The 21,883-nt window shown below is 41.5% G+C and overlaps 2 protein-coding genes across 2 annotated transcripts in view; both read right to left on the bottom strand.

Annotated features, from left to right (window-relative positions):
* Positions 1-471: 471 nt before the first annotated feature.
* On the bottom strand, positions 472-6,238 carry LOC306742140 (uncharacterized protein; the record flags this gene model as incomplete). Its single annotated transcript, XM_079224480.1, has 7 exons — positions 472-478; positions 1,423-3,058; positions 3,178-3,849; positions 3,991-4,081; positions 4,591-4,646; positions 4,737-4,848; positions 6,224-6,238. The coding sequence occupies 7 exons, from the start codon at positions 6,236-6,238 to the stop codon at positions 472-474; spliced, it is 2,589 nt and encodes an 862-aa protein (XP_079080606.1).
* Positions 6,239-7,551: 1,313 nt separating this feature from the next.
* Positions 7,552-21,883, bottom strand: part of frya (furry homolog a) — a gene marked incomplete at its 5' end in the record, with an annotated part of 40,319 nt that continues 25,987 nt past the window's right edge. Inside the window, 23 exons of the mRNA XM_079224816.1 lie at positions 7,552-8,996; positions 9,089-9,294; positions 9,389-9,499; positions 9,790-9,807; positions 10,919-11,002; positions 11,101-11,199; positions 11,293-11,442; positions 11,787-11,994; positions 12,076-12,239; positions 13,054-13,197; positions 14,045-14,245; positions 15,924-16,094; positions 16,221-16,295; positions 16,436-16,600; positions 17,313-17,492; positions 18,059-18,199; positions 18,329-18,499; positions 18,579-18,676; positions 18,835-19,415; positions 19,514-19,608; positions 20,067-20,254; positions 20,372-20,493; positions 20,956-21,157. Coding sequence (XP_079080942.1) covers positions 8,738-8,996; positions 9,089-9,294; positions 9,389-9,499; positions 9,790-9,807; positions 10,919-11,002; positions 11,101-11,199; positions 11,293-11,442; positions 11,787-11,994; positions 12,076-12,239; positions 13,054-13,197; positions 14,045-14,245; positions 15,924-16,094; positions 16,221-16,295; positions 16,436-16,600; positions 17,313-17,492; positions 18,059-18,199; positions 18,329-18,499; positions 18,579-18,676; positions 18,835-19,415; positions 19,514-19,608; positions 20,067-20,254; positions 20,372-20,493; positions 20,956-21,157 — 3,833 coding nt within the window. The 3' untranslated portion in view covers positions 7,552-8,737. The remainder of the gene's footprint in view (positions 8,997-9,088; positions 9,295-9,388; positions 9,500-9,789; positions 9,808-10,918; positions 11,003-11,100; positions 11,200-11,292; positions 11,443-11,786; positions 11,995-12,075; positions 12,240-13,053; positions 13,198-14,044; positions 14,246-15,923; positions 16,095-16,220; positions 16,296-16,435; positions 16,601-17,312; positions 17,493-18,058; positions 18,200-18,328; positions 18,500-18,578; positions 18,677-18,834; positions 19,416-19,513; positions 19,609-20,066; positions 20,255-20,371; positions 20,494-20,955; positions 21,158-21,883) is intronic.

Genomic DNA, 21,883 nt, shown 5'->3' with positions numbered 1-21,883 from the left:
TTGGAAACATCCAACGTCTTCTTAAAAGCACCTTTGTGAATATCCACATCATCAGGATGCAGCATTTTTTCATGGTTTCCAACTAATCCCATGTTCACATTTTCAAACTCAGCGTTTCCCCGTCCAAGCTCTTCAGAGATGTTTATTTTCAACCTCTGATCTTCTTTACATCTTGAAAGGTTTTTCTTCTCGCTACCACTTCCACACGCAGGTGCTATACTTTTCTTCTGTTTTACTGACATGCCATCGTTAGCATCCATGTCACAGTCCTTGAAGAAAGCATCCGCTTCTTGCATTGCTTCTGCTGAAATAGAACCATGATCGAATTCTGTCAAAAGTTTTTTTGCTTCCAACTGATTTTTCTGTGACACATGAACTTTTGCTCCCCCTGCAGTTGAGAAACCACTTTTGCCTTCTGGAGGGGCCTCAGAGGAAAATGCAACTCGCTTCCCACTATTCCTGAGTGTTGGACTAGGAACTGGCATTTTGGAATGGGTTGGTTTTACAAAGAATTTATCCTCAACTTCATCACATTCACTCAACAACAACATTCCTTTCTTGAGAGCTGCAAATGAAATGGCCACTCCTTTGCCACTGGCGGTCTGAAATCCACCACTTTGAAGTGGTAAAACTTGAATTGGATCACAGAGATGGCCAGTTCTTATAGCATCCTCTTTTCTTTTCAGTTGCCTGTCCCCGTCCTCAAGTGTAGGAATATCATTCAAAGGACGCTCTGCTTTTTTCAGTGCATCAGCTGACATGGATGCTTTGTTCCCACTGGCTGTACAAAATCCACCACGGCTCAATTCCTGGTTGGTAGAGGAGCCAATATTCTTTGATGTTGTGCATGAGAGAGACGAAAGTGCCTTTGCGGTTGAATAGGGGTTTTCACGGAAAGAGGCGCCATTTGTTAAAGCCAGTGTTTTTGTAAAACCAAAATTTGGTGTCTCCTCGTGATGCTGTACAACCCCTGTTTGGGGCGCAGCTGGTCCTGCATTCACATTTTCAAACTCACTGACTGGTTCTTTAGACCAGTTTACATTCATGCCTCGAACTTCACATTTTGGAAGAGTTTCCTCATGACCGACACTTCCAGGCAAGGCTTCTATGCTCTTTTTGCCAGCGTTAATGTGAATTGCATCACAGTCCCCGAAGAGAGCCTCTGCCTCTTGCATAGCTTTTGCTGAAACAGAAATCCCTTTTCCACTGGCCATCTGGAACCCACTTTGACACGCGGTTGTGTCCCTTCTGCTGTTTATCAAACTTTTTGCAGCCTCTCCATCTCTAATGCCTGTGACCCGTCTGTTCGTGTTGGAAAAACAGGCTTGAACCCCTCCCTCAGTATCGTCACCACAACCGGTGAACGTAGAATCATCCTCTCTATGATGCAGAAAGATATTAGTGGGATTATCCACACTGCACCTAAACTGCCTTTTAGCATCAGTTTTGCTGCTTTGCTTGTCCGGTGGTGTTTGACTCGTCACAAGATTCTCCTCCAAATCTGCAAACAAAGCTTGAGCTTTGCTCAGACACTTTTTCGAAACTCTCAAAACATTTCCTCCTGCGGTCATAAATCCCGCTCCAAGCATTACAGGATTCTTGTTCTGAAGCTCGTTCCCAGCTCCGTCAAGATTTTTGGGTTCAGCTGACATAACACTAACGCCTTCGGAGATGTGCTTTGAAGAGGTAGACGTCTCTTCAGGAGAGGAATTTTCTTTTTTGACTGTGCTTGACAATGAAAAACCTGTGGAATTACTTGTGACGTCAGATGTTTCACAATTTGTTTTACCATCTGAAGTGGTCATTTTGTCCGACATCACAGTTATTACCAGGTGCTTCTCAGCTTCTGAACTAAAACTGTCATCAAAATCGATACCCAAAAGAAAATCTGGGTCTAGTTCTTTGTTAACTTTTAGGGGAGAGGCGGCATTATCTTCACAGTTTTGTTTTGGCTTTTCAGTTTTAAACTGTGTGAATTCAAACTGGCTATCTGCTTCTTCCAAGAGAGTGCACAGCTCAGTCACATCAGCTTTTTGTGAAGCTGTTAACTGGCAACGGATATACTCATTTGTTTCACGTGAAGAAAATGGTTGATTTGAGTTAGTGGTTGGATTTTTCACTGATCCGTGACTCACGCTCCTTTCATCTTTAATGCCGTGGGCACATTTGGTGGGCTGGTCACTTGAAGTTCTTTCCCCTTCAGTCTCAGCAAAGAGACACTTGGCTCTATGCAGGTTGGATGAAGAAATGCGTATACCCTTATTTGAAGCGGTTGTGAATCCTGATGGCTGGACGGAAGGACGTGAAACTGTTTTCTCTGGCAGGTTGCCACAAGCTCGACCATTAAGTGAAATGCAATTAATGTCATTGACAGCTTCTTTTGCACTGCTGGGCCGTCGTGCTGATGTGCTCTCTCTGTGCAGCTCACTCTCTCTGCCAGGGCCCAGTGTCTGGCTTTCCCCGATTGCACTGGACCTCTTGGCATCTGTTTCGGCTGCTAGTAAAATATCATCCAAATGGGCTTTTCCGTTCCCATTATTGGCAGATGTGACATGAGCGGCCCTTTGTTTATCGGTCCACTGTAGACCATTGATCTCTGAGCTGGGAAGAACAAACGATGGTGCAGTCCCGTGAGCGCTATCTGCAATAGCAGACTGGAATCCACTGTCACTTATTGTTCTCTCATTGATTGAGTTATTTTGATGAGCGGTAGAAACCTGTCTTCTGTCACCGCCACCATCACAGTCATGGTGAGGGTTTGCTTGCATTGCTTTCTGCTTAGCTCGTTTCATTGCTGACAGACAAGTTGATGGAGAGAAGCCGTTTCCAGGATTATCCTTTGCTACTTTACTCAGTTTACAGGGGTCGGACATTTGACTGAAATCTTGCGCAAAATCTTTGCAAAGTTGCGACATGTCAAGATCCTGGACTTTTGGTTGTACAGAAGGACGTAGATTTACGTCAACGACATTTCCCGTTTTTTGCATCTCATTCATCTCGACACTGCAACGGTCTGCTTCATCTGGGGCTTTCAACTGCTTCACATTAACTTCTTGTCCTGAAAAGAACCATGAAAGAAAAGATAAATTCAGTTATTGTAGAGAAGGGGCTTTCATCAAGTTAATACATATTCTATCGTCGCATTATTACACTTAACATGCATTAGAAATGCGTTACCAGAATCCGTAATTGACGGTGAGGAGTCCATCCTCCGACACTTCGTTTCTTTTCCTTGAACTTGCAGTTTTGGGGTCTCAACAGGGTATACAAATGTTCTCTTTTTCTTGGTAAATCCAAAGTCTGTGTGTTTCATAGGTGGCCTGGCTATAAGCTGCCCAGAGCCGGAGTCATGGTGCGGTTGTTCTGTTGACATATTGTTTTCCACTTGTACAGCAGGACTATTATTATGGCAAGAAGCACTCACAGTACAAGGTGGGAGTTCAGATAAATTCAACGGAGACCACTGGGTGATTCCACTATCTACAGTTTTCACCGGTGGGGGTGAGGGAAGCCTGCCAGGTTCCTGATCAACTGCTCTCTGGTCACTGGATGCAGCATTGTTTGTTGATGAGATGTCCATAGAGCTGCAGCCATGTTCCTTTGTTGAAATGATAGGCTTTCTTTTGATTCTGTCAGTTTTCACTTTCCTCAGCGCTGAGCTACTGTTGGTGAAAAATATAGAGAGAACATTTTCAGCTCCATCAAGAACACCTGCTACTGTTCTGCGAATTTCTCCATCCTCAATAGCATCTGGTAGTGTCTGTTTCCAAACAAGGTCACTCTGATTCAGTGAACTCTGGGGGGCGTCGTGGGACTCTGGATGATGAACCACCTCAGGGGAAACGACGCCTGTTGATGACAGACAAGCAATAAGTATAATGTTGCATTATGCATCTAAAAGCCTGTGCAACTGAAAATATGTTGAAATTCATATTCAGAGCTACTGCACCACCTTAGATATCAGCACACTGTAATGAAAAAACACCGTACCTTGGAGGACAGTAGGTACGTCTTTGTTTTTGGGCGACAGCACTCCAACTCTGGATGCATTTGAGAGAGAGGGGAAAAGCTTCCGTACAAACTGAGGGAGAGAAAAACAGAAGCAATGTTAATTGTCACACCGGCTTATTCCTCATGTTTACTGTATGCTGGGAACAAGATCTGCACCCTCCAATTTAGAGTAAGAGTGGAAATCTAGAACAAGTACATGACTCCTCTCCCTGTAGTTTAGGTGGGTCGGGTTACGTTTCGGAGGCCAGATATGCGTCTGTGTGTGCTATGATGAATTTCTTCTGTGCGTGTGCACATTGGGATGTTTTGGTATACAACTTGGAAAGTCAGTTGAGAGTTATAAAAATATAAAATACATAAATTAATGTAAACGTCTTCAGCCTTTTTTCTTCATCTTGATCCCTTATCTATTAACATTTCATATGATATGAGGTGAAGAATTTCTAGTGTCAATATATTCCATCTTTTACAAATCATGAAATATAGAATAAGCAGAATTCTAACTTGATTATTTCTCCATTCTAAAAATTGGAGATATATATATATCTCTTGCATGTTCAGGCTGGACAGAGTACTCACCACAATATTGTTGTCTGCAGAAACACTCACTGGACAGGGACTCTCATCACCTTTAGCTATAACATTGAGAAGACACAATTATTTAACAACTCACAATTGTTTGAAATCTAGATTTCAAACAAACACCAGTTGTGTCATTTGCTTACACAAAATTAGGGTGGATGGTACGGCTGGTGGGGTATTCAGAGAACTGGTCCATGACATATCAGGATGAAGCTGTGCTCCGAGACTTTCAGATATTTGCTTGTCATAGCTGACCTATATCATTCAAAAAACAAAACAAAGAGGGGAAACCTTAATGTTATCCATTTCTCCACATTCACATGCTGACATTTGCTAAAAAAAAAAAGCTAACACCATTGTTAGATTCAATACACTTACTGGGGATTTGAGTGGGGTCTGAAGCAGATCTGTGCATGTGACAAAAGCAAACAAATTAAGCAGAGATGATTCCATATTTTTTTCCAGATGTAATTTAAACTGATGAAATACAGATAAATTTACAGCTCACCAAAACGGTCATGATGGAAACCTCTATTATTTACACCTGGGATCCTATAAAGGCCATAGTAGACATCACAAACTGTCAACAGCAGTAACAATACAAGTAACTTTGGCAAAATTACTTTCAAATTATCTCTATAAATAATGAATATACAATGTATGGGAATATATTTTAGTTGTGGTATTGAGTATAGCTGAGTATTTTCTCAAAAAACAATAATTTTCCATAAAGAGATGTATAAAAAAAAGCATTAAATGAAAAGCCCTTCAGAATGCCTAATGAAATTGAAATAATACACGCTCCTTTCATCTATATATATTTACATAGAGAGAGTCATGTCTCTGAGTTGTTGCACTCACCCCTCTTTTGACATCTGGAACAAATATGGACTTTGAGTTGTGGTCCATGGCAATGCTTCTTTTTCTAAGTGGTACCACAGAGAAACATTATTTTTAGATCAAGAAAGATCAACATCAAGAAAGCTTCTCAATGCAGACACAAGTAGATTACTACAATTTACAACTATTCATAATGTCTCATGCAGACATCCATATTCTTGTTGTGCTTCACATGAGGGCATGTATTAGAAAGAAAATAACTTAAATACATGCAGCACAGACACACTTTAATCAAACATAAACTTGTTCACCAGTGAACGACTGCTCCTCCTCAGTTTCAGGTGACACAACTTGATTGTGCCTGAAGACTTTGGGGGTTGAGAACAGCTGACTGTCTACTGCAGTTTTGTCAAAGGGAGCTTTAAAGTTTGCCTCTTGGTTCCCACACAGGTCATCTTGATCAGAGACATTTCCCTCTGCGAACATTTGAGATGTCAGAGCCTCAAACCAGTCGGGATCCAAGGGTCCCAGCTCTAAATTAGAAAATTAATAATGATATGAAGAAGAGTAATGAGAACACAACCTCCAACATTCAGAACATTATGTTGTATCTGTTGTGATTGCACAAAAAAACACTATTATCTGATTATGCTGCTGGATGTAAAGGATTATACAGAACATCGTGAACATCTGTACAATGTAATGCATCACAACAGTCCTGCAACATGGACAATCCTTGTGTAGCGTATAATGTTTATGTTTTATTGAGACGAAAACAGAGACGTCTTACCTTTCCAGATTTCATCTTTATATGTCTCGTACATGTTTATAGAGGTTAAATCCATTCCAGGTGATTTAAGTAACCCCTCAAGTTTGCTATGTGACACACCTGAGGAGACGGGTTAATAAACATGTGAAACTTATCTCAGTCCACGTTAGATAGCTTTCAACTGAATGAAGCAATACATTCCTCGGGGTAGCTAGCTAGCTGCTATCGTTAATTAACTTCGTTAGCTTACGTGAACGTCAGGGAACTCTACTTGATATTAAACATACTTTGGACAAGATGCGGACAATGTAACGTTTGCTAACGTTAGATTCACAGCCATAGAAAATGTTACAGCTGGTTGCCAACGCCTAGAAAACACCTAGCTTAACCTAACTCATCCCATCATCGACTGTTAAAGTCACACGTTCACAAAAATAAACCAGATGTAACTACTTTTGAAGCGAACGTTATTCTAACTTACCATGGCGGCGTAGTGTTGACTTTCATGTCTCAATGTCGTGAACTCTTGGCATAATGTTGACGACAATCCACAAAACCACGATATAAAATGATAAAGAAGTTTTAATAACAGTAAATCTGCTAGCTAGTTTGCCCTGCTTAGAAAACAAACCTCGCGCGCCGCACACCGGAACTCAAGTCTAACTTCAAAATAAGAGTCTGAAAATTAAACTGTGGAGACTGAAGTCAGATTTTACATGATTTTAAAACAATAGGGGGCTTATTACATGGATATTAGGATGTTTTGTAATAGTTGTTGACGATTATATTCAAATCGGTCACATTATTTCAATAACACTCTGGCAACTTTAATCACCTCAACTGTGCAAAATAAATGTTTTATTCTGCCCTTATTTAGTGCTATTGTGCATTCTTTACAGTTTTTATTAGTTTATTTATATTATTGTTTTATTTTAATTGTACTGTCTCTTGTGTGCACTTTACCAGTTTGCTGCTGTAATCCTTCAAATTTCCCCACTGCGGAACTAATAAAGGAATATCTAATCTAATCTAACAGACAAACAAAATATTTAAAACTTCATATTCCATTATTTCCTAAATTTACCCTTTCAGGCAGACTTTGAGACCGAGCCATGGATGTGTTCTTTCTACATCTTTGCCTTCTGCCCTGGGTATGAATGCTGCTGCCACGGGCGTTTTAAATTTGACACTTGACGGGCAGTGCCTTCTGAGTGGTGCACAAATGTGAACTCTTCTCTGGAGGGAACATCCAGATTATATCAAATCCCAATTTATTAAAACTAACAACAAATTTAACAATACAACAACAATTTAACAATACAAATATCACATATATCACAAAATGAAACCATAGTTAACAAATGTATGTTTTATTTTTTTTACTGTTACATAAGTGTACAGAACACCAAAGTACAGTACATTGCAAAGGCAGTAGTATTTACAAGGCGAGAAGCTACACAAACAGTTCTTGTGGAATATTTATAAATAGCTATCTCTTTCCCTCAACATGCAGCTCAAATTGTAAGTTCATAAAAATACAATCTTCTGAGTCTGAGCAAAGCCCCCATTGCACTATGTACAATCATTCAGTTAAAATAGTTTTTGTATTTGTTCATAAACATTACTATTACACTATAGTACATTACATTTGCAAGCTTGGCAGGTTTAAAGATAAAACTAAATGTTTGGTTTCTATAAATCTAGTCCGATAAATGCATGTTTTTCTATTGCAAATAATATTAGATAATTTACATATTCTCTAAAAGCTGCACAGTTAAAGGTACAGTAAGATGTTTCATGTAACAGATCGCCCACACAGCAGCATGTAGTGTAGGTTTGGGAGACGTTACAGTAGTTTTGCAGCATGTCGAAGTAGTTAAATGCAAACAATTTCTGTAAATCAGTATCCATAATTCCATCTGTGATGGTCTTCAGGTTTGTCACACACTCGAGCACCCACAAACACCACACGCACACACAAACACACACGCACACAAAAGACCCACTCACTACTTTAACCAAGTATTGAAGCCTCCCTTTTTCTGTACTTTCAATGTTTATGTTTTCCAATGCTATAGTATTCAAATACATTCTTTCAGGATACAGTAAAATTCTTCTTTCGTGTCAGATTGCACATTTTCCCTTGACAATTAAAACAACATAACTGAAAGAAAATCACTTAGCTTTGGTATGTCATTTGTTAAATGTGAAAGTTGTTGACCTCAGTAGCAAATGGTCACCTTGTGAAAATTTCAATTATTAGTGCAATAAAAGCCTACGTTTCTTCTCTGCAACAGCAAAGTTTCTCATCTTTCTAAAAACAAACAACAGTATTGCTGCACATCTGATGATCTGACTTCATGACATTCTGATGTGCTCTGAGCAGGAAAAGGAAAAGGGGTTTGGTTATTCCCAGGTGAGAGCAGAGTGCTTGTTATCCACTTAGACGATAGCAGCAGCCCCAAACAGGACCAGCGGCTAGGCATGGGACAGGTTGCTGTGCAGAAACGGGTGTCAGGCGCTGTCAGGCCGTCATCAAAGAGTCGAGCCTGAAACTCTGGAGTCTGGGAGGAACGCCGTGATGGCTCGGTAGCCTTGGGCACGTCTGATCATGTCCCGGATCTCCCCGTTAAGTTCCATCAGCTTCACAGATATTTCTGTCAGGTCCTGTTTTGAGCCCACCAGAGCAAAAGTTCCCGTCTGACCCAAGGTTTGATGTCTAAAGTAGATGTTGAGTAAAGTCTGGACCTCATCCTCAGAGTGGCTGCCAAAGATGTCTTTCGGCCACATTGTTCTGCAGTAAAAAAATAAACGTTATTCGTTTCACTGGGGACATATTTTGCTGGCACACATTCCTCATGTACAGAAAAACAAGCCTTTTCTTACCTGCATTCACGAATGTAGCGGATGGCCATTGGAAACTCGTTATTCTTCAGACACTCGAGGATGGCCTGCACGGCAGCCTCGGATGAGCTGAAGGTGGGCTCAGAGCAGGAGCTCTCACATGCAGCAATCTCATCATTCGTCACAGAGGCTGCTGCGACTCTCAGGTTGCTCTTCAACTCGTTTAGCTCTCGGGACATATTTGTCAGCTAAAAGTTAAGAGGGAGTCATATCATTAAGGGTTTTGAAGGTGGGAGTCATGGTTCCAAAAAGAGAGGACAAGGAAATGTATTGTGTACCTACCTCGGGAATAGAGCTTATTGCATGGACCTGTTCGATCAGCTTACAGTAGGACTGAAAAAGCAGCAACAGCTGAAAGTGGAGTTTGTAGAGTCTTTGACAGAGCTCCAGTTGCTGAAAGTAAGAGAAAGGGGGTTGTTGGCAAAAGGCCTTTTCACTGAGGTAGGTTTCTCTTTCTTATGTATTAGTCAATACTTCTATTGGGTATGGCTCTGCATTTGGTGGATTATACACTCACATAAAGGTACTGGTGAACTACTTGTAAATAGAAGTCAGACCTGCTGCAGTTATATAGAATACTTTTAAAGTGCTGAAAATAGGATTAAAGTGAGCTGAAATTTTGTTTAAAAAACCCGAAAAAGACCATTTAAAATAACAAAGAGGAACAAGTCATTCCAACTTACAGCCAGAGATTCCATTTGCTACAAAGCAAGCATGTTACAGGACAGAAAAGAGGTAGAGAAAACAGAGAATCAAAAGAAGGGCATGCAACTCCTCACTTTTTCCAATTGAAAGTGGGGGGAAGTATTAGCACAGGTTTTATCAGCATGCAAAGAGGGAGAAAAATGAGGGTCGGTGTATGTGTAAATTAGAACTGAAAGGAAGGGCTTGCAGTCGCCATGAATTAAAGGATGCCTGTGGAGTGTTTGACCTCTAGCAGCGCTAGCAAAGTACTTTTTTGGGTGGGTCCCTGTTTTGTTCATCTTGTGCATGCCCATAAGGACATGCATGCGCTACCGCAGGTGATGTGATAGTCCTTCTGATGGGGTCACATTATTCTACTGATCTACAGGTAATTTACCAAGATGCAAATGTTTTATGATGAAGGAGATGTACACAATGTGTTTTTACTGAACGTAATCATAACTTTTGTTTACAAGAAACTCCAAAGGGCACCTTTAATTAAAAAAAGCCAATAAAAACAGTCAAGCAAAGTAACAATTTGGCCTGTTAATTAGCACAATCACACTCACTTTGGGGGGAATCTCTGAGCTATTAAGTACTAAGTATTAAGGTTTTAGCAGCAAAACTTTCCATTTAGCTGTTTCCTTCCCTCAGTTTTGAAGTGAGCGTTATTGTTTACTGCTATAACAAATGCAACTGAAGAGACCTCGCTCACATGCCCAGCAGAACTGAAAATGATCACAATGCACATTGGAATGAGGTAATCAATGTGACGTGCGGCAACTCAAGGTTGTCAAAAACCTAAAATTTACAAAGTGTGAGAAAATTAGAGGTAACACTCACAGAGCTAAAGTACCACACAGTAATCGCAATGCAGAGAGTACAGCATGAGAAGTCAGTTGAAGTGAAATCTATTTTTCAGTCATTTTTGTAAATCCGTTTTTGCAGAATCAATGTTTTTTTATTAAAATCATTCAGCCTTTTGTGCATTTGAACACTGGCTGGATGCATTAAACAACAGAACCAAACCAGTATTTTTTTATTATCACTCATTTGATATGACAGCATGTCAGAGTTATAGCTCAAATTCCTAAAAAGGTAAGGTTTTACCATGGAAAAAGGTTTTACCTTGTCCTTGTGCTCCGCTGGTTGACTTGTTATCACGCTGCCCTCAGCACTCCTGGGAAAGGTGGCCTTGCAGTTGCTCAACCACTGTGGGTAACAGAGACCACAGAATCACAGCGTTAACAACTCAGGGACAACATACAGGTGACATTCAGACTGGAGGTCACAATATTGAATGTCCTTACAGTGAGAGACGCCTCTTTTCTGTTGTTGTAAGTATCCAGATACTCTTGAAGTTCCAATACGCTGAATTTCATTTTTTCCAGGAAACCATAAGACATAATCTGTGAAAATTTTGTGAAGAGTTTTTGTTGTTGAATTTGTTCAACTACCGCTAACATGTCATTTTGTTAAAAAAAAAAGATCAGGTTACTCACTGTGTCTGCATCAATAAATAGTGTTGGGCACTCTGAGCATGATGTCAGCATCTGAGAAGACCTTAAAAACTTTGATCCTAATCCTCTCAGGCCATCGCCGAGGTAACTCACAGCATCACAGGTCAACGAACAAAATTTGATTTGGATATTCTGCAAAGCACAAAAAACAGGCTGGCTGTAACACTGTCAGAGCCACTCCGAGACCATATCGGGGACCTACATTCTGTCATTTTGTTCCCCCTGAAATTCCCCATTGTCAGCTTTGGTCAGTGAAGTGAACAACATCTGGTTAATGAACCTCTGAAGATATTCAAGCTGAAAGCATCTACTGAGTGCCCTCTATTTGTAATTATGCAGATGTTGTCTGAAAGGAATCTAAAGGTTAATCAGCCATAACTAATCCTTTCACCCTTTCAGTTTAATTATTCAGTTGGACCAGGCCCACTCTTAATGGGATGCGGGGCAATGCTGGTTACAAGGCTATGGTGTAATACCTGAAACAGTGAAGAAAACACATGAAAAGTGTAGACTGCACAGGATCCATCTGAGTCAGACACGAGCTGGTTGATGTGACTTCTCCAAGCCTCCTCTGCATCATCGCAGACCGCTGGTTGGAAAGCCGCGAGGATGGCGGAGAAGAAGGGAGACGGCAGCGGTGAAGATCGGGACTCCAGCATGTCGTCTCTCTCCTCCTCGGCGAGACTGAGTGGACAGAAAGCCGTGTTATCAATGTCATTTTTTTTTCTACATTATCTACCATAGTAAAACATTTTGAGTAGGTACCTGGGCCCGCAGCTGTCAAGGTCAAGTTCTCCTTTGTAATCAATGTGAACCATGTCCAATATCAAACTGTCTCCACAGTGAAAGTCCAGGGGTAGTTCACTGATGGAGAGAGAGAGGTCGTCCTCGTGGACATTGGCATCTTCATCCTCTTGTGACACCTCATGCTAAACAGAACACAGGGAGGACACACACTTTCTCAGCAACTGGCAATGTTAACTAGCCATGAACAAACACTGAGACAGCATGCAGTGAAGGTTATAATGAACTGAAATGTGTTCCCTATGGTAGACTTAATTATTATACAGATAATTGCGTGGGTAAAATGGACACACTAACCTTGGCGTGGGACCCTATGGACACTCCTTGTGCTGTTCTCTTTTATTTGGTAAATTTAGTGTGCATAAATTGGGCCAAAAAATAGATTATAAAATAATTTCATTAAGCCAGCATTTGTGGCCCAGCACACTCTTGTTTTGGGGCAGGCAATGTGTAAACCTTTCTTGACCTCCCACATGCCAAGAGTTTTTAGTTGTTGCTTAGAGCCACCCACACAGGAGGTATACACATTGCCTTAAACAGACAGACACAGAAAGAAAGAGATTTTGTTCTTCTTCTATTGCTGGCTACGACCCCCTAACATTAAAAGAAGGCACATACTAGCCCATAGCCCAAAGCGTTATAGATTGCCTGCTTGCAGGTTTTAGTTCATTCTCTTTTAGCATGCAACCAATGAAATATCAAGAAAATGCCGGCTCATGCACTACTCTGAAGAGGGGAAATGTAGAAAAGTCACAGCACCACAAAATAATACTTTACATAGACTGAACCCAAAGCACATAAAACATCCAAGACACTGCACAAGAAAAGATGCAACAGAATAGCTCCCTATTTGGCAAAGTTAGTGAAGAACTCTAGTATGGAGTTGCGATAGGAATTAGTAGTTCCCAGTATCTCAGACACTCTGAAGCCCTTATTCACCCGCTGCTTCGAGTCCTCTGGCAGTTGGACATCGAAACTAGGATTTTTGGTGTTCAGGGGAGTTGAATCAGCTGAGGATGTATCAAAAAAGGCAGAGGGAGAGTCCCTGTTACTGATCTCTGCGGTTGGAGAGAGGCTGACCATCTGCAAGAAAGACAAAGTCAAATCTGTCAAAATCTTCTTTTCAATAAACAGAAACATTTAATTAGAAACAGAAAAAAAACTGAGCTTAAAACAACTGTCACACTGCAAAGTCAACATTCCTGAATTAGCTGTCAGCACCGAAAGTGGTAGACTGGCTAACCAATCAGGAACAAGAGAGGAGTGGGATGACAGCTGTTTGGACACATGGGCTTTCCTTAAACTAATATTGCAAGAGGACACGTGGTCGTGGGGTCACGGAAAGATGATGCAAATTATAAAGCTTTGCCCATGAACACGGCAGTATTCATTAAAGCCTACAAGTTATGTTGGGCAAACAAACTGCATGTGGACAATTTTGCTTTTTTCAGAGATAACAAAATGTGGTCCTGTGGTTGGAAAAAATGAGAGATCATTAACGTCGAACGGCCTCATCTACTCGGGAGCATGAATGTGCTCAGCTAATTTTATTATGAGATGTCTTGTGTGCAAAGTTGACAATAACCTGAGGGTGGCACAAGAGGAGAGCTCATGGATTTTCCAAGATAAAAATGATTTATCCTTTTAATGCCTTAAATTACTTTCTTCTGCCAATATGTTTTATTAGGGATTATGGTTAAATCAATATCATGATACTGATAAAATTTAAATGTAATGATTTTACACCACAAAAAAGAACTGAACAGCTGTTGGTTAATTATGTCCCTCGAAAGGAAATTCAATATGTTTTAATACCTTTAAAGCCTTTATTTGTATATATATTTTTTTAGCTAATTGCATGTTTTTAGGACTTTTCAAGCCCCGCAGATACTCTGTGAATCTATTGGCAAACAAATGGAAGTGAACTCACGAGTTGTGATTGGGAGAGTATCTGGCTGGCAATGAGGGAATCTTCCTCAGACGACTCGTCTGAGTCTTCGTGGGTGATCTTGCTGAGGCTGGGCATGCTGCTGGACAGCTGACTCTCCTCCAGGGGCTGCAGGTCACTCCGGTCCAGACTGTCCATGGAGCGTCTCCGCACACCCCAGTTGAAGTTGTCCATCGTCTCTCCCTGCGACAGAGAGTAATGTTGAGTTACCAAGTAAGTTCCAAGAAGTGAAGCACAATCCAACACAAACGCATGCACACACAAAAACACACCGTATACACACACATTCACGCAACCATGCAGTGCAGGTTCAGAGAGGGGGGTCGTCTCTGAGGGAGGTTTTCCCACTCATAGCTAACAATGGAGGAGATACGGGAGCAATGCCTCCTCACAAAGAGAGTTTCCTCAAACTACAACCAAAATAGCCACGATGATGGTGAAACTGGCAGAAATATGTGGGCTTTAAAACACTGATATTGTCGGAGTTAAATATTAACAGATCTTTAGCCCCCGAGTTTGTCTGTTTCTTGTTTAAAATGCGGAGTGACTTTTCAGCTGCACTCAGCCAACTTCCACATTCCACCAAAGCTCCACATCAACAGATTCGACAAGGGAGAGTTCCTGTGGCGATCAGCCGGATGCCTACCACTGATAGAAACAGAGGCTTTGACTTTGCTCTATTAGCTTTCTTTTCTTTTAAAATAAACCATTTGTGATCAAAAACAAAGTTTGTATCTGGTAAAAAAAAACCTTCATTCGACTTGTTGTGGTGCCATTAACTTAAAAGCTGTCAGTGTTGCACCTTTGGCAACTATCGCACTTTTAGTTTTAGTTTTCAGTCCGTCTGAATGTTAAGCGGGCACAGGGAGAACAGCTGACACTGTTTTCCAGTGTGCGAAGTCTGCAGCTTTCGATACACAGAGATGTGTTATTCCTACTGCATCAATTTGCTGAAAGTGCCAAGATGTTACTGTGGGTTTTAAGCTTGACTAAAAAGTACCAAAATGAAACAAAGAGGTATTCATAATTGAACAATGCAACATGAGTGACGTTAAATTGAACCAGTTAGAGCAACGTTATTGCTGCAAACAACGTGAACAACAATGTGTATATCATCAGCATTTGGGTTTATGTGTAAATTGACAAAACTGACTTGAGTCTGATGTTCTTCTTCTCAAGGTAAACTAATAGAAATGTTAACTGCATGAACTTATCAAATAAATAACTTTAGACATAAGAATAGCAAAAACTGAACACAGTTTCTTCTACTGTGTCTGTAGATGGAAATAACATCCCGTCTGCAATTACATTTAAAGTTCTATGTAGTTGAGATACAACACACTTTATTTTGTCAAATCAAGTGAGGGCTGCAACATAAATGAAGGGGGGAAAAGTTACACTAACATAGGTCAGCTGTCCTATGTGATGTCTACGTCTATATGCTAAACTTACTGTGTTTCTAATACTTAATAATTTAGTGGATACATCTGTCTTAAACTACACGGCATGCACACACATTTGCTACTTTTTTGCCATCAGTGTGGCAGTTCACTAAATGATCTGCACAAGCAAACGCTCTTTGGAAGAAAATGTAACATGACTAAACTTACCTGTAGCTCCTAGATAGCACCGACAGAGAAAACAGAAGAAAGAAACCCCATTACTCAGAGCAGGCAGACCTGACCCAGAACAGTATACGAGTGCTCTTTGGAGTAAAATACCTTTGTACATGTCAGTCATGTTTCTTTTTTGTTGCTTTTGCTTCACAAGTCTGACAATGTTGTTTTCAATCACATGTGCGAAGTGGTGAGAAAGAGAAATAAATTAACTGTTTCAAGTCTTTTGAGGTCCTGAGACTCACCTCTCCGTCTTCAAGCTCTACATCAAGGAAGTCAAAGTCTCTAAAGACTCTGAACTGTTGCTCTGAGGTCGTGTCGTCCATGTTGTCTGGCTCCCGTGTCCCATCATCGGATGACACCAGGCTGGGCTGGTGCTCCATGAGGTCCAGCTCCCCACAACTGGAGAAGATCACCTACAAGAGCAGCAAAGGGGCACAAATTAAAAAGGGCTTGTCTGCTAAATCTTTAATGCATGATCATGAGAAAATAGCCAGTGAGTGTTAACATTCAGAGCATTGCTAAAATGAAGTGCATCTTACCGAAGGATTTTTTGTGAGCCCCACTTCTTGTCCACACAGAGACAATACATTCACCAGTTTTTCCCGTGTTCTTTTCTGCAGCGGGCAAGAAAAAATATTTTTCACAAAAGATACAAATGAAATGAATTAAATAGGCACCAAATAGAGCTATTATCAAATCATCACCTTTCATATGATGAACACTATTCTCAGAAGGAAAGGGAAGAAGCGCTCACCTGTGAAGACTGAGGCCTCTTCCAGCTGACTGGCACCAGGACATTGTTGGAAGTGGATCCAGAGGAGGTGGAGGAGGTGCTGCGGGTCACTGCTGTGGTCCTGCTCTTCACATCGAGGCCTGGAGAACGCTGCAGGTCGTCAAAACGCCGACCAATCACCGGCGTCTAATGGCGTGGACGCAAACAAAGACAGACATGTGCAGACGGAAACCTTGATGAGTCAGGGAAAGTTTGAAGAAGAGACAGTCCCTCTCTGCTTAGTCAATCAATGACCCTGTTTGTATCCAAGATGACCATCAGTGATCGATATTTCCTGTTTAATATAATATCTTTTATCAATGTTCACAATTTATACCCTCCGCATTCCAAATGCGTGAAGCATCTGAGGAAAAACAAACCTTTCCTCTGCTGTATGCCTCAGTCTAAAAATATCTGGGTATTTTCTGAAATATTAGTGGTTTCACACACGGTTGGCTATCCACTAAAAGTCACTGATTCACATACAAAGGGCGGCAGCAAAGAGTTGACATCATTTCCTGCCATTCATGAACTGCCCAAATAGCTCCCTGTACAGTTCCCACACATACACCACTCTGTCTGTATCTTTGACATCACTTTCCAGCTCTTGCTCGGTTAATTGTGTTTACCTTTGGAGCTTTCAAGCTAATCTCGAGGGGTTTGGTCAAAAAGAAATATCAGCATTAAGGAAGGGGAAGAAATGTTTCCTTTCCAAAAAGCTTGACACACAACCTCAACAAGCACCGCACCCTGGAAAATACAGGAACAAATACCGGGAAAATCAGACAAGCATTAAGCTCTCCCCAAGCTGCAGGGACTTTCAAACCAAGAACACGGAGAAAGAGAAAGCGTCTCTAACCTCAGATATGTCAAAGTGGAAATCCAGCGTTTTCCCGGGCAAAGCCTTGGAGGAGCGGTCCCATGCGCGGCTGATGTCCTCATAGGCGAGGACACTCTGTGGGGATGACGGCTGCACCAAACTGGCCGATCGAGAAACCACCAGCTTCAGGATATTCAATGCTTCCCTCCAATGGACAGTCTATAGATGACACAGACATACACACATTAAGTCACTGTACACGCAGACAATAACCCACAAAACCATATGTTTAGAAAGAAACAACCACACACGTCTTTCTGTGCGTTTTAATGTGGTTCTATTTTTGGAAACAAGTGTTCTAGCAGTTGAAGGAAAGTGGACTCGGTGTGAGAATAAGCAGAGGCCGAGCCTGTGGGTGAAGGGCAGACTGTTTATAGTTTGGGTGTGTCTACAAGTTTACTGCACTGACACATGACAGCTTTTTTTTCTCCTTTTTTTCCAATGAACACTCACAAAGGGAACAGGGAACACAAGAGTCTTACTCAGAGCACGATGCCTAAATGTTTCCAGTGATCACATCTGACGTAGGTGATCTGAATGTTTTTCCTTTACGAGCACATATATCTCAACGAGTAAAAGTGTTACCACGTGACTATTTAAAATATATATATATATATACAGTATATATATACAGTATATACAGCCTTCGATTAAAAATCAGTGCAAGGCATACTGACCCCACATATGTAAAGTAATTATCTGCAGTAGGACACAGTCAAACTCACCTGGACAAATTTCTCAATTGTCTTGAGCACCTCCATGTTGAACGGTTTGGCTTGTATCCCACCCAGATCCATGTGACTCAGTAGGCTGTAAATGATTTGTAAAAGAGTCTGCTGCATACTGGGGAGACCCTTCTCCAACAGCTGTACAACAAAACAAAAACACATTTAATTAATGTAGCACCCTTTGAAAAGCTGTCATACATAATTTATGTACAACTCTTTTACTGCCACTTTGACAAATATATGATCAGCTGATGCAGCTGCACAAACCTCTGCCATGTAAGTGACCAGGTTGAGGGTGATATCCGAGAAGGCCTCATGAAGATACCGACACACCACGTTCACCCAAGAGAAGCAGTCTCGTGTGTAGGAGTGTGTTTTATACAGAGTCATGACGTGAGCAAGGTTGGAGAGCTTTGCGTTCTTCTCCTCGAGGCATACCTGCGCACAAAAAGTGCATTCGCTTATAACACATTATCTTGAAGGGAAAATGAAGAAAGAAATGTTGATGGGGCCAAACCTGGGCTATCTTCTCGGCAACGTCTTGACAGAACTGCGTGGGTCCGTCAAAGTTCTGCACGAGATGTGGGAGCAGGCAGAGAACATTCAGGGGAAAACCTAATGGATGAAACAGACAAATTCCTTCAATATTTCACATGAAAATATTCACGAATGGTTAATGTGCTGCACAACCTTAAATAGCAGCTTTTAGACACCTAAAATCTAAGAATATCAAACTTCATATAATCTATTTTATGTCGTTTCCTACAGTGTACCTATGGCTTGTGACGTGTCCACCACAGGCACTTGTGACACCGGTGTGAGTTGGCAGAAGAGCTGGAGCGTGAGGTCAGTGGTGGACGCGGAGGTGAAGCCCTTCAGCAGCAGCTGCTGGAGCCCAGTGAAGCTGCTCCATTGAAGCTGGCTCTGCAGTTTCTCCAGCTTCTCCCTGTTCTCCTGTTTGTCTAGCGACATGTGGCCCAGCAGCTTATTCAGCAGTCTCAAAGACATCTGGTACTCAAACTCAAAGTCTGACTCCATCAGCGACACCGCCACCCAGAAGATGGTGGCCAGCAGGTTGCTGGGGTGGTTGACGTTGGTTGGGTCGTTGATGTTGTCTTTCGACAAGGACGAGCTGCGGGTCTTGGCTGACAAAACCTGCTGTTCACAGGCTTGGATGCGGTCCAGCGTAGCGCTGCGAGGTGGATCAGACCACCTGTCTGCCTCTCCAAACTTCTTGGGGACAGAGGAGCTCCTCTGATGTCGGCTCCTCTCTTCTCTTCTAAGATTGAGCTGCCCTGTGCTCTTCCTGTTGGACAGCAGCTTGAGACTGGTGAGGAAATCTGGAGACGAGGCTCTGCAATGAAACATGAAACAAACCACAAATAAAGGTTATGAATGTTTGAACAATAAAAAAACTCTTTCAACATGAATATATGTACAGGAGACACAAACCTTGTCAAGATGGCCATGAGATCATTGTTCTTGAGACATTCAGCCAAGTTATCCACCACAGATTCCAGTGTCAGTAATACCTCCATCACATAGCCCTGCAAGAGAGAAAGAGACAACTGCCGATTTTCTTGTATCATTTAATTATGATAAAGCACTTAATTGCTGGCAAAAATAGATAAACAAAAGCAACAGCTAGATTTAAATAATATTTGATGGACAGGTAGTTCAAGGATATGCTGATTAGACTTTAATGATGATCTAGGATGACTGCCATTAGATGATTACTAGATTTGTTCATGTGCTCATAAGAGGGTCAAACATCTGGGGCATCCAACTCATTTGCTAAACAGCATTGAATCCATGTGATACTTCCCTTAAAAAAAAAAAATCAGAATACAAATGATACAGTAAATTACTATGTCATGTTATTGAGGCAATTCCTCAGTTTCTGCAAAGAAATTCCTAAATGGACGATCCCTGAACAATTGAACCTCTTTTATGTCTCATGCTCTATTCCACAATCACATATCACGCGCATCATGTACGCACTAACCTGCACCTCTTCTCCATGCTCTCCCACGACTTCCACCAGCCGGGAGAGCAGGTCGGAGACAGCGTGGGCAGAAATGGGCTGCCGGAGGGCCCGAAACACCTGGAAGGAACGGCCAGCGTAGTGACGCGATGAACTACACAATGCCGTCTGCAGCGCCACGTCGCTGAGCTGCTGCTCCAGATGGAAATCTAGCGAGGACACAGATGAGAGTGCGCTAATGAAAATGGGAATTATTGAGAGGTAAAGACATGGTTCTGCGGTTTACTTCATGAGTAATTACAGTGATGGATTTACTGAAGGGTTACCTGACTTGGACTCTTTGAACACACAAACCACATGTCGCAGGAAGTTTGTCAGCTGCCCGGTGCTTTTTGAAATGTAGTTCTTTGCTGAAATGTCCTCATGGCACCACAGTGCTCCATATGCTCTGTAAAACAACAGTTTCATAGTTACTAAAAATACAGAGTACATTGTCTATGTTGAGATTGACTATTGTATAAAGTGGGAGAATTAGCGGACTATTCTGAATAAGCCCAAATTCAGATGTTACTCTGGCTTGGGTTAGATCAGTATTGTCCGTTCTTAAACTGGCAAAAATCTATTCTCAACAAAACAAATTCTAAATATTTCAAGAGAGTTTGCAAGATGACAGTTCTAACTGGAATTTACAAAGTGTACAATTAATCATGGTAAATGCCAGCTGCAGTCGCTAAATTAAAATATCTAATCTAATCTGCTCATCCAATAATCTATTGCACTATGCATGCAGCACCACTAGGTGGTAATCTACGTCAAGAAATATGACAAAGCATACTTGCTGTGTAACATGCATGTATTGTGCACTTGCAAGAAATTATTTCAATGGGGGAACAGCATATTCAATCAGCACCTTGTGGTTAAAAACTCAATGAGTTTATTAGTCTTCTCGTCCATTTTACTGGAAGCCACCAGCTCCTCCACCTCATGCGAGATCTCCGGCAGGTTGTTGCTGCTGCCTCCCAGACTCAAACTGGACGATGTAGAAGAAGAACTCAGACCAGAGTCTGGCACAGGAGACGCTTGGCACTCCCGCAGGAAGTCAAAACATCCTCCTGAACACAACAGACAAACAGGTTTGTGATCAGAAACACGTTACAGTGGTTTATTTGGATGTTTGATTATATTTCCCAAACTGCAACTTGCAGGAGAGAACAGGTCGGGAGCAGCGTGGTCTTTGTTTTGACATGTCTGGAATTTAGAGCGAATTAGCCTCGTCTGCTGATAAGATATATTTCATGTGGTAAACTGTCAAGTTTAACGACTAAATTGCTGCACACTTAATCTCCTTGTTGTCTGCAAAATATTGCATAATTTATATAAATATAATAAATATGGGAGTGAAGATGTTACAAAGACAAAGAAGAAAAAGGGATGTTTTCTTTGGATATTGGCGGTGTGAAAGACTACTATTTTTGACCATGCAAGTTGTATTCAAATAATACTAGAAACATTTCAAAATGTCTAGACATTTGCAAAACAAACGATCGGCAGTGAGAGGGGGGAGGAGGGGCTATCCAAGCCCCAGCAGATGGCCCCAATTTGGGCAAGAGGACAAAAATAGCATGATGGAATGCTTTAATCAAGACCTTTGATGTCCTCTGTGCTCAATATTGCTTTTGGCAAAGTGTCCAAATAATTTCTCCCCCGATAAGAAACCTATTTATCCTCTGAAAAGGAATGGTAGCATTCCCCTCCTGTTGTTGACGTTGGTTTTAGCCAAAGAGAAGAGCAATGTGTCAAGCAAAGCAGCTCTGTCAACTGGACCCAGGTCCCCTCCA

The sequence above is a fragment of the Taurulus bubalis genome, assembly GCF_910589615.1.
Source record: "Taurulus bubalis genome assembly, chromosome: 10".
In the NCBI taxonomy this organism is placed as follows: Eukaryota; Metazoa; Chordata; class Actinopteri; order Perciformes; family Cottidae; genus Taurulus; species Taurulus bubalis.
Note: the sequence above shows the minus strand (reverse complement) of the source record. Positions and strands in the feature narration are given on the sequence as shown.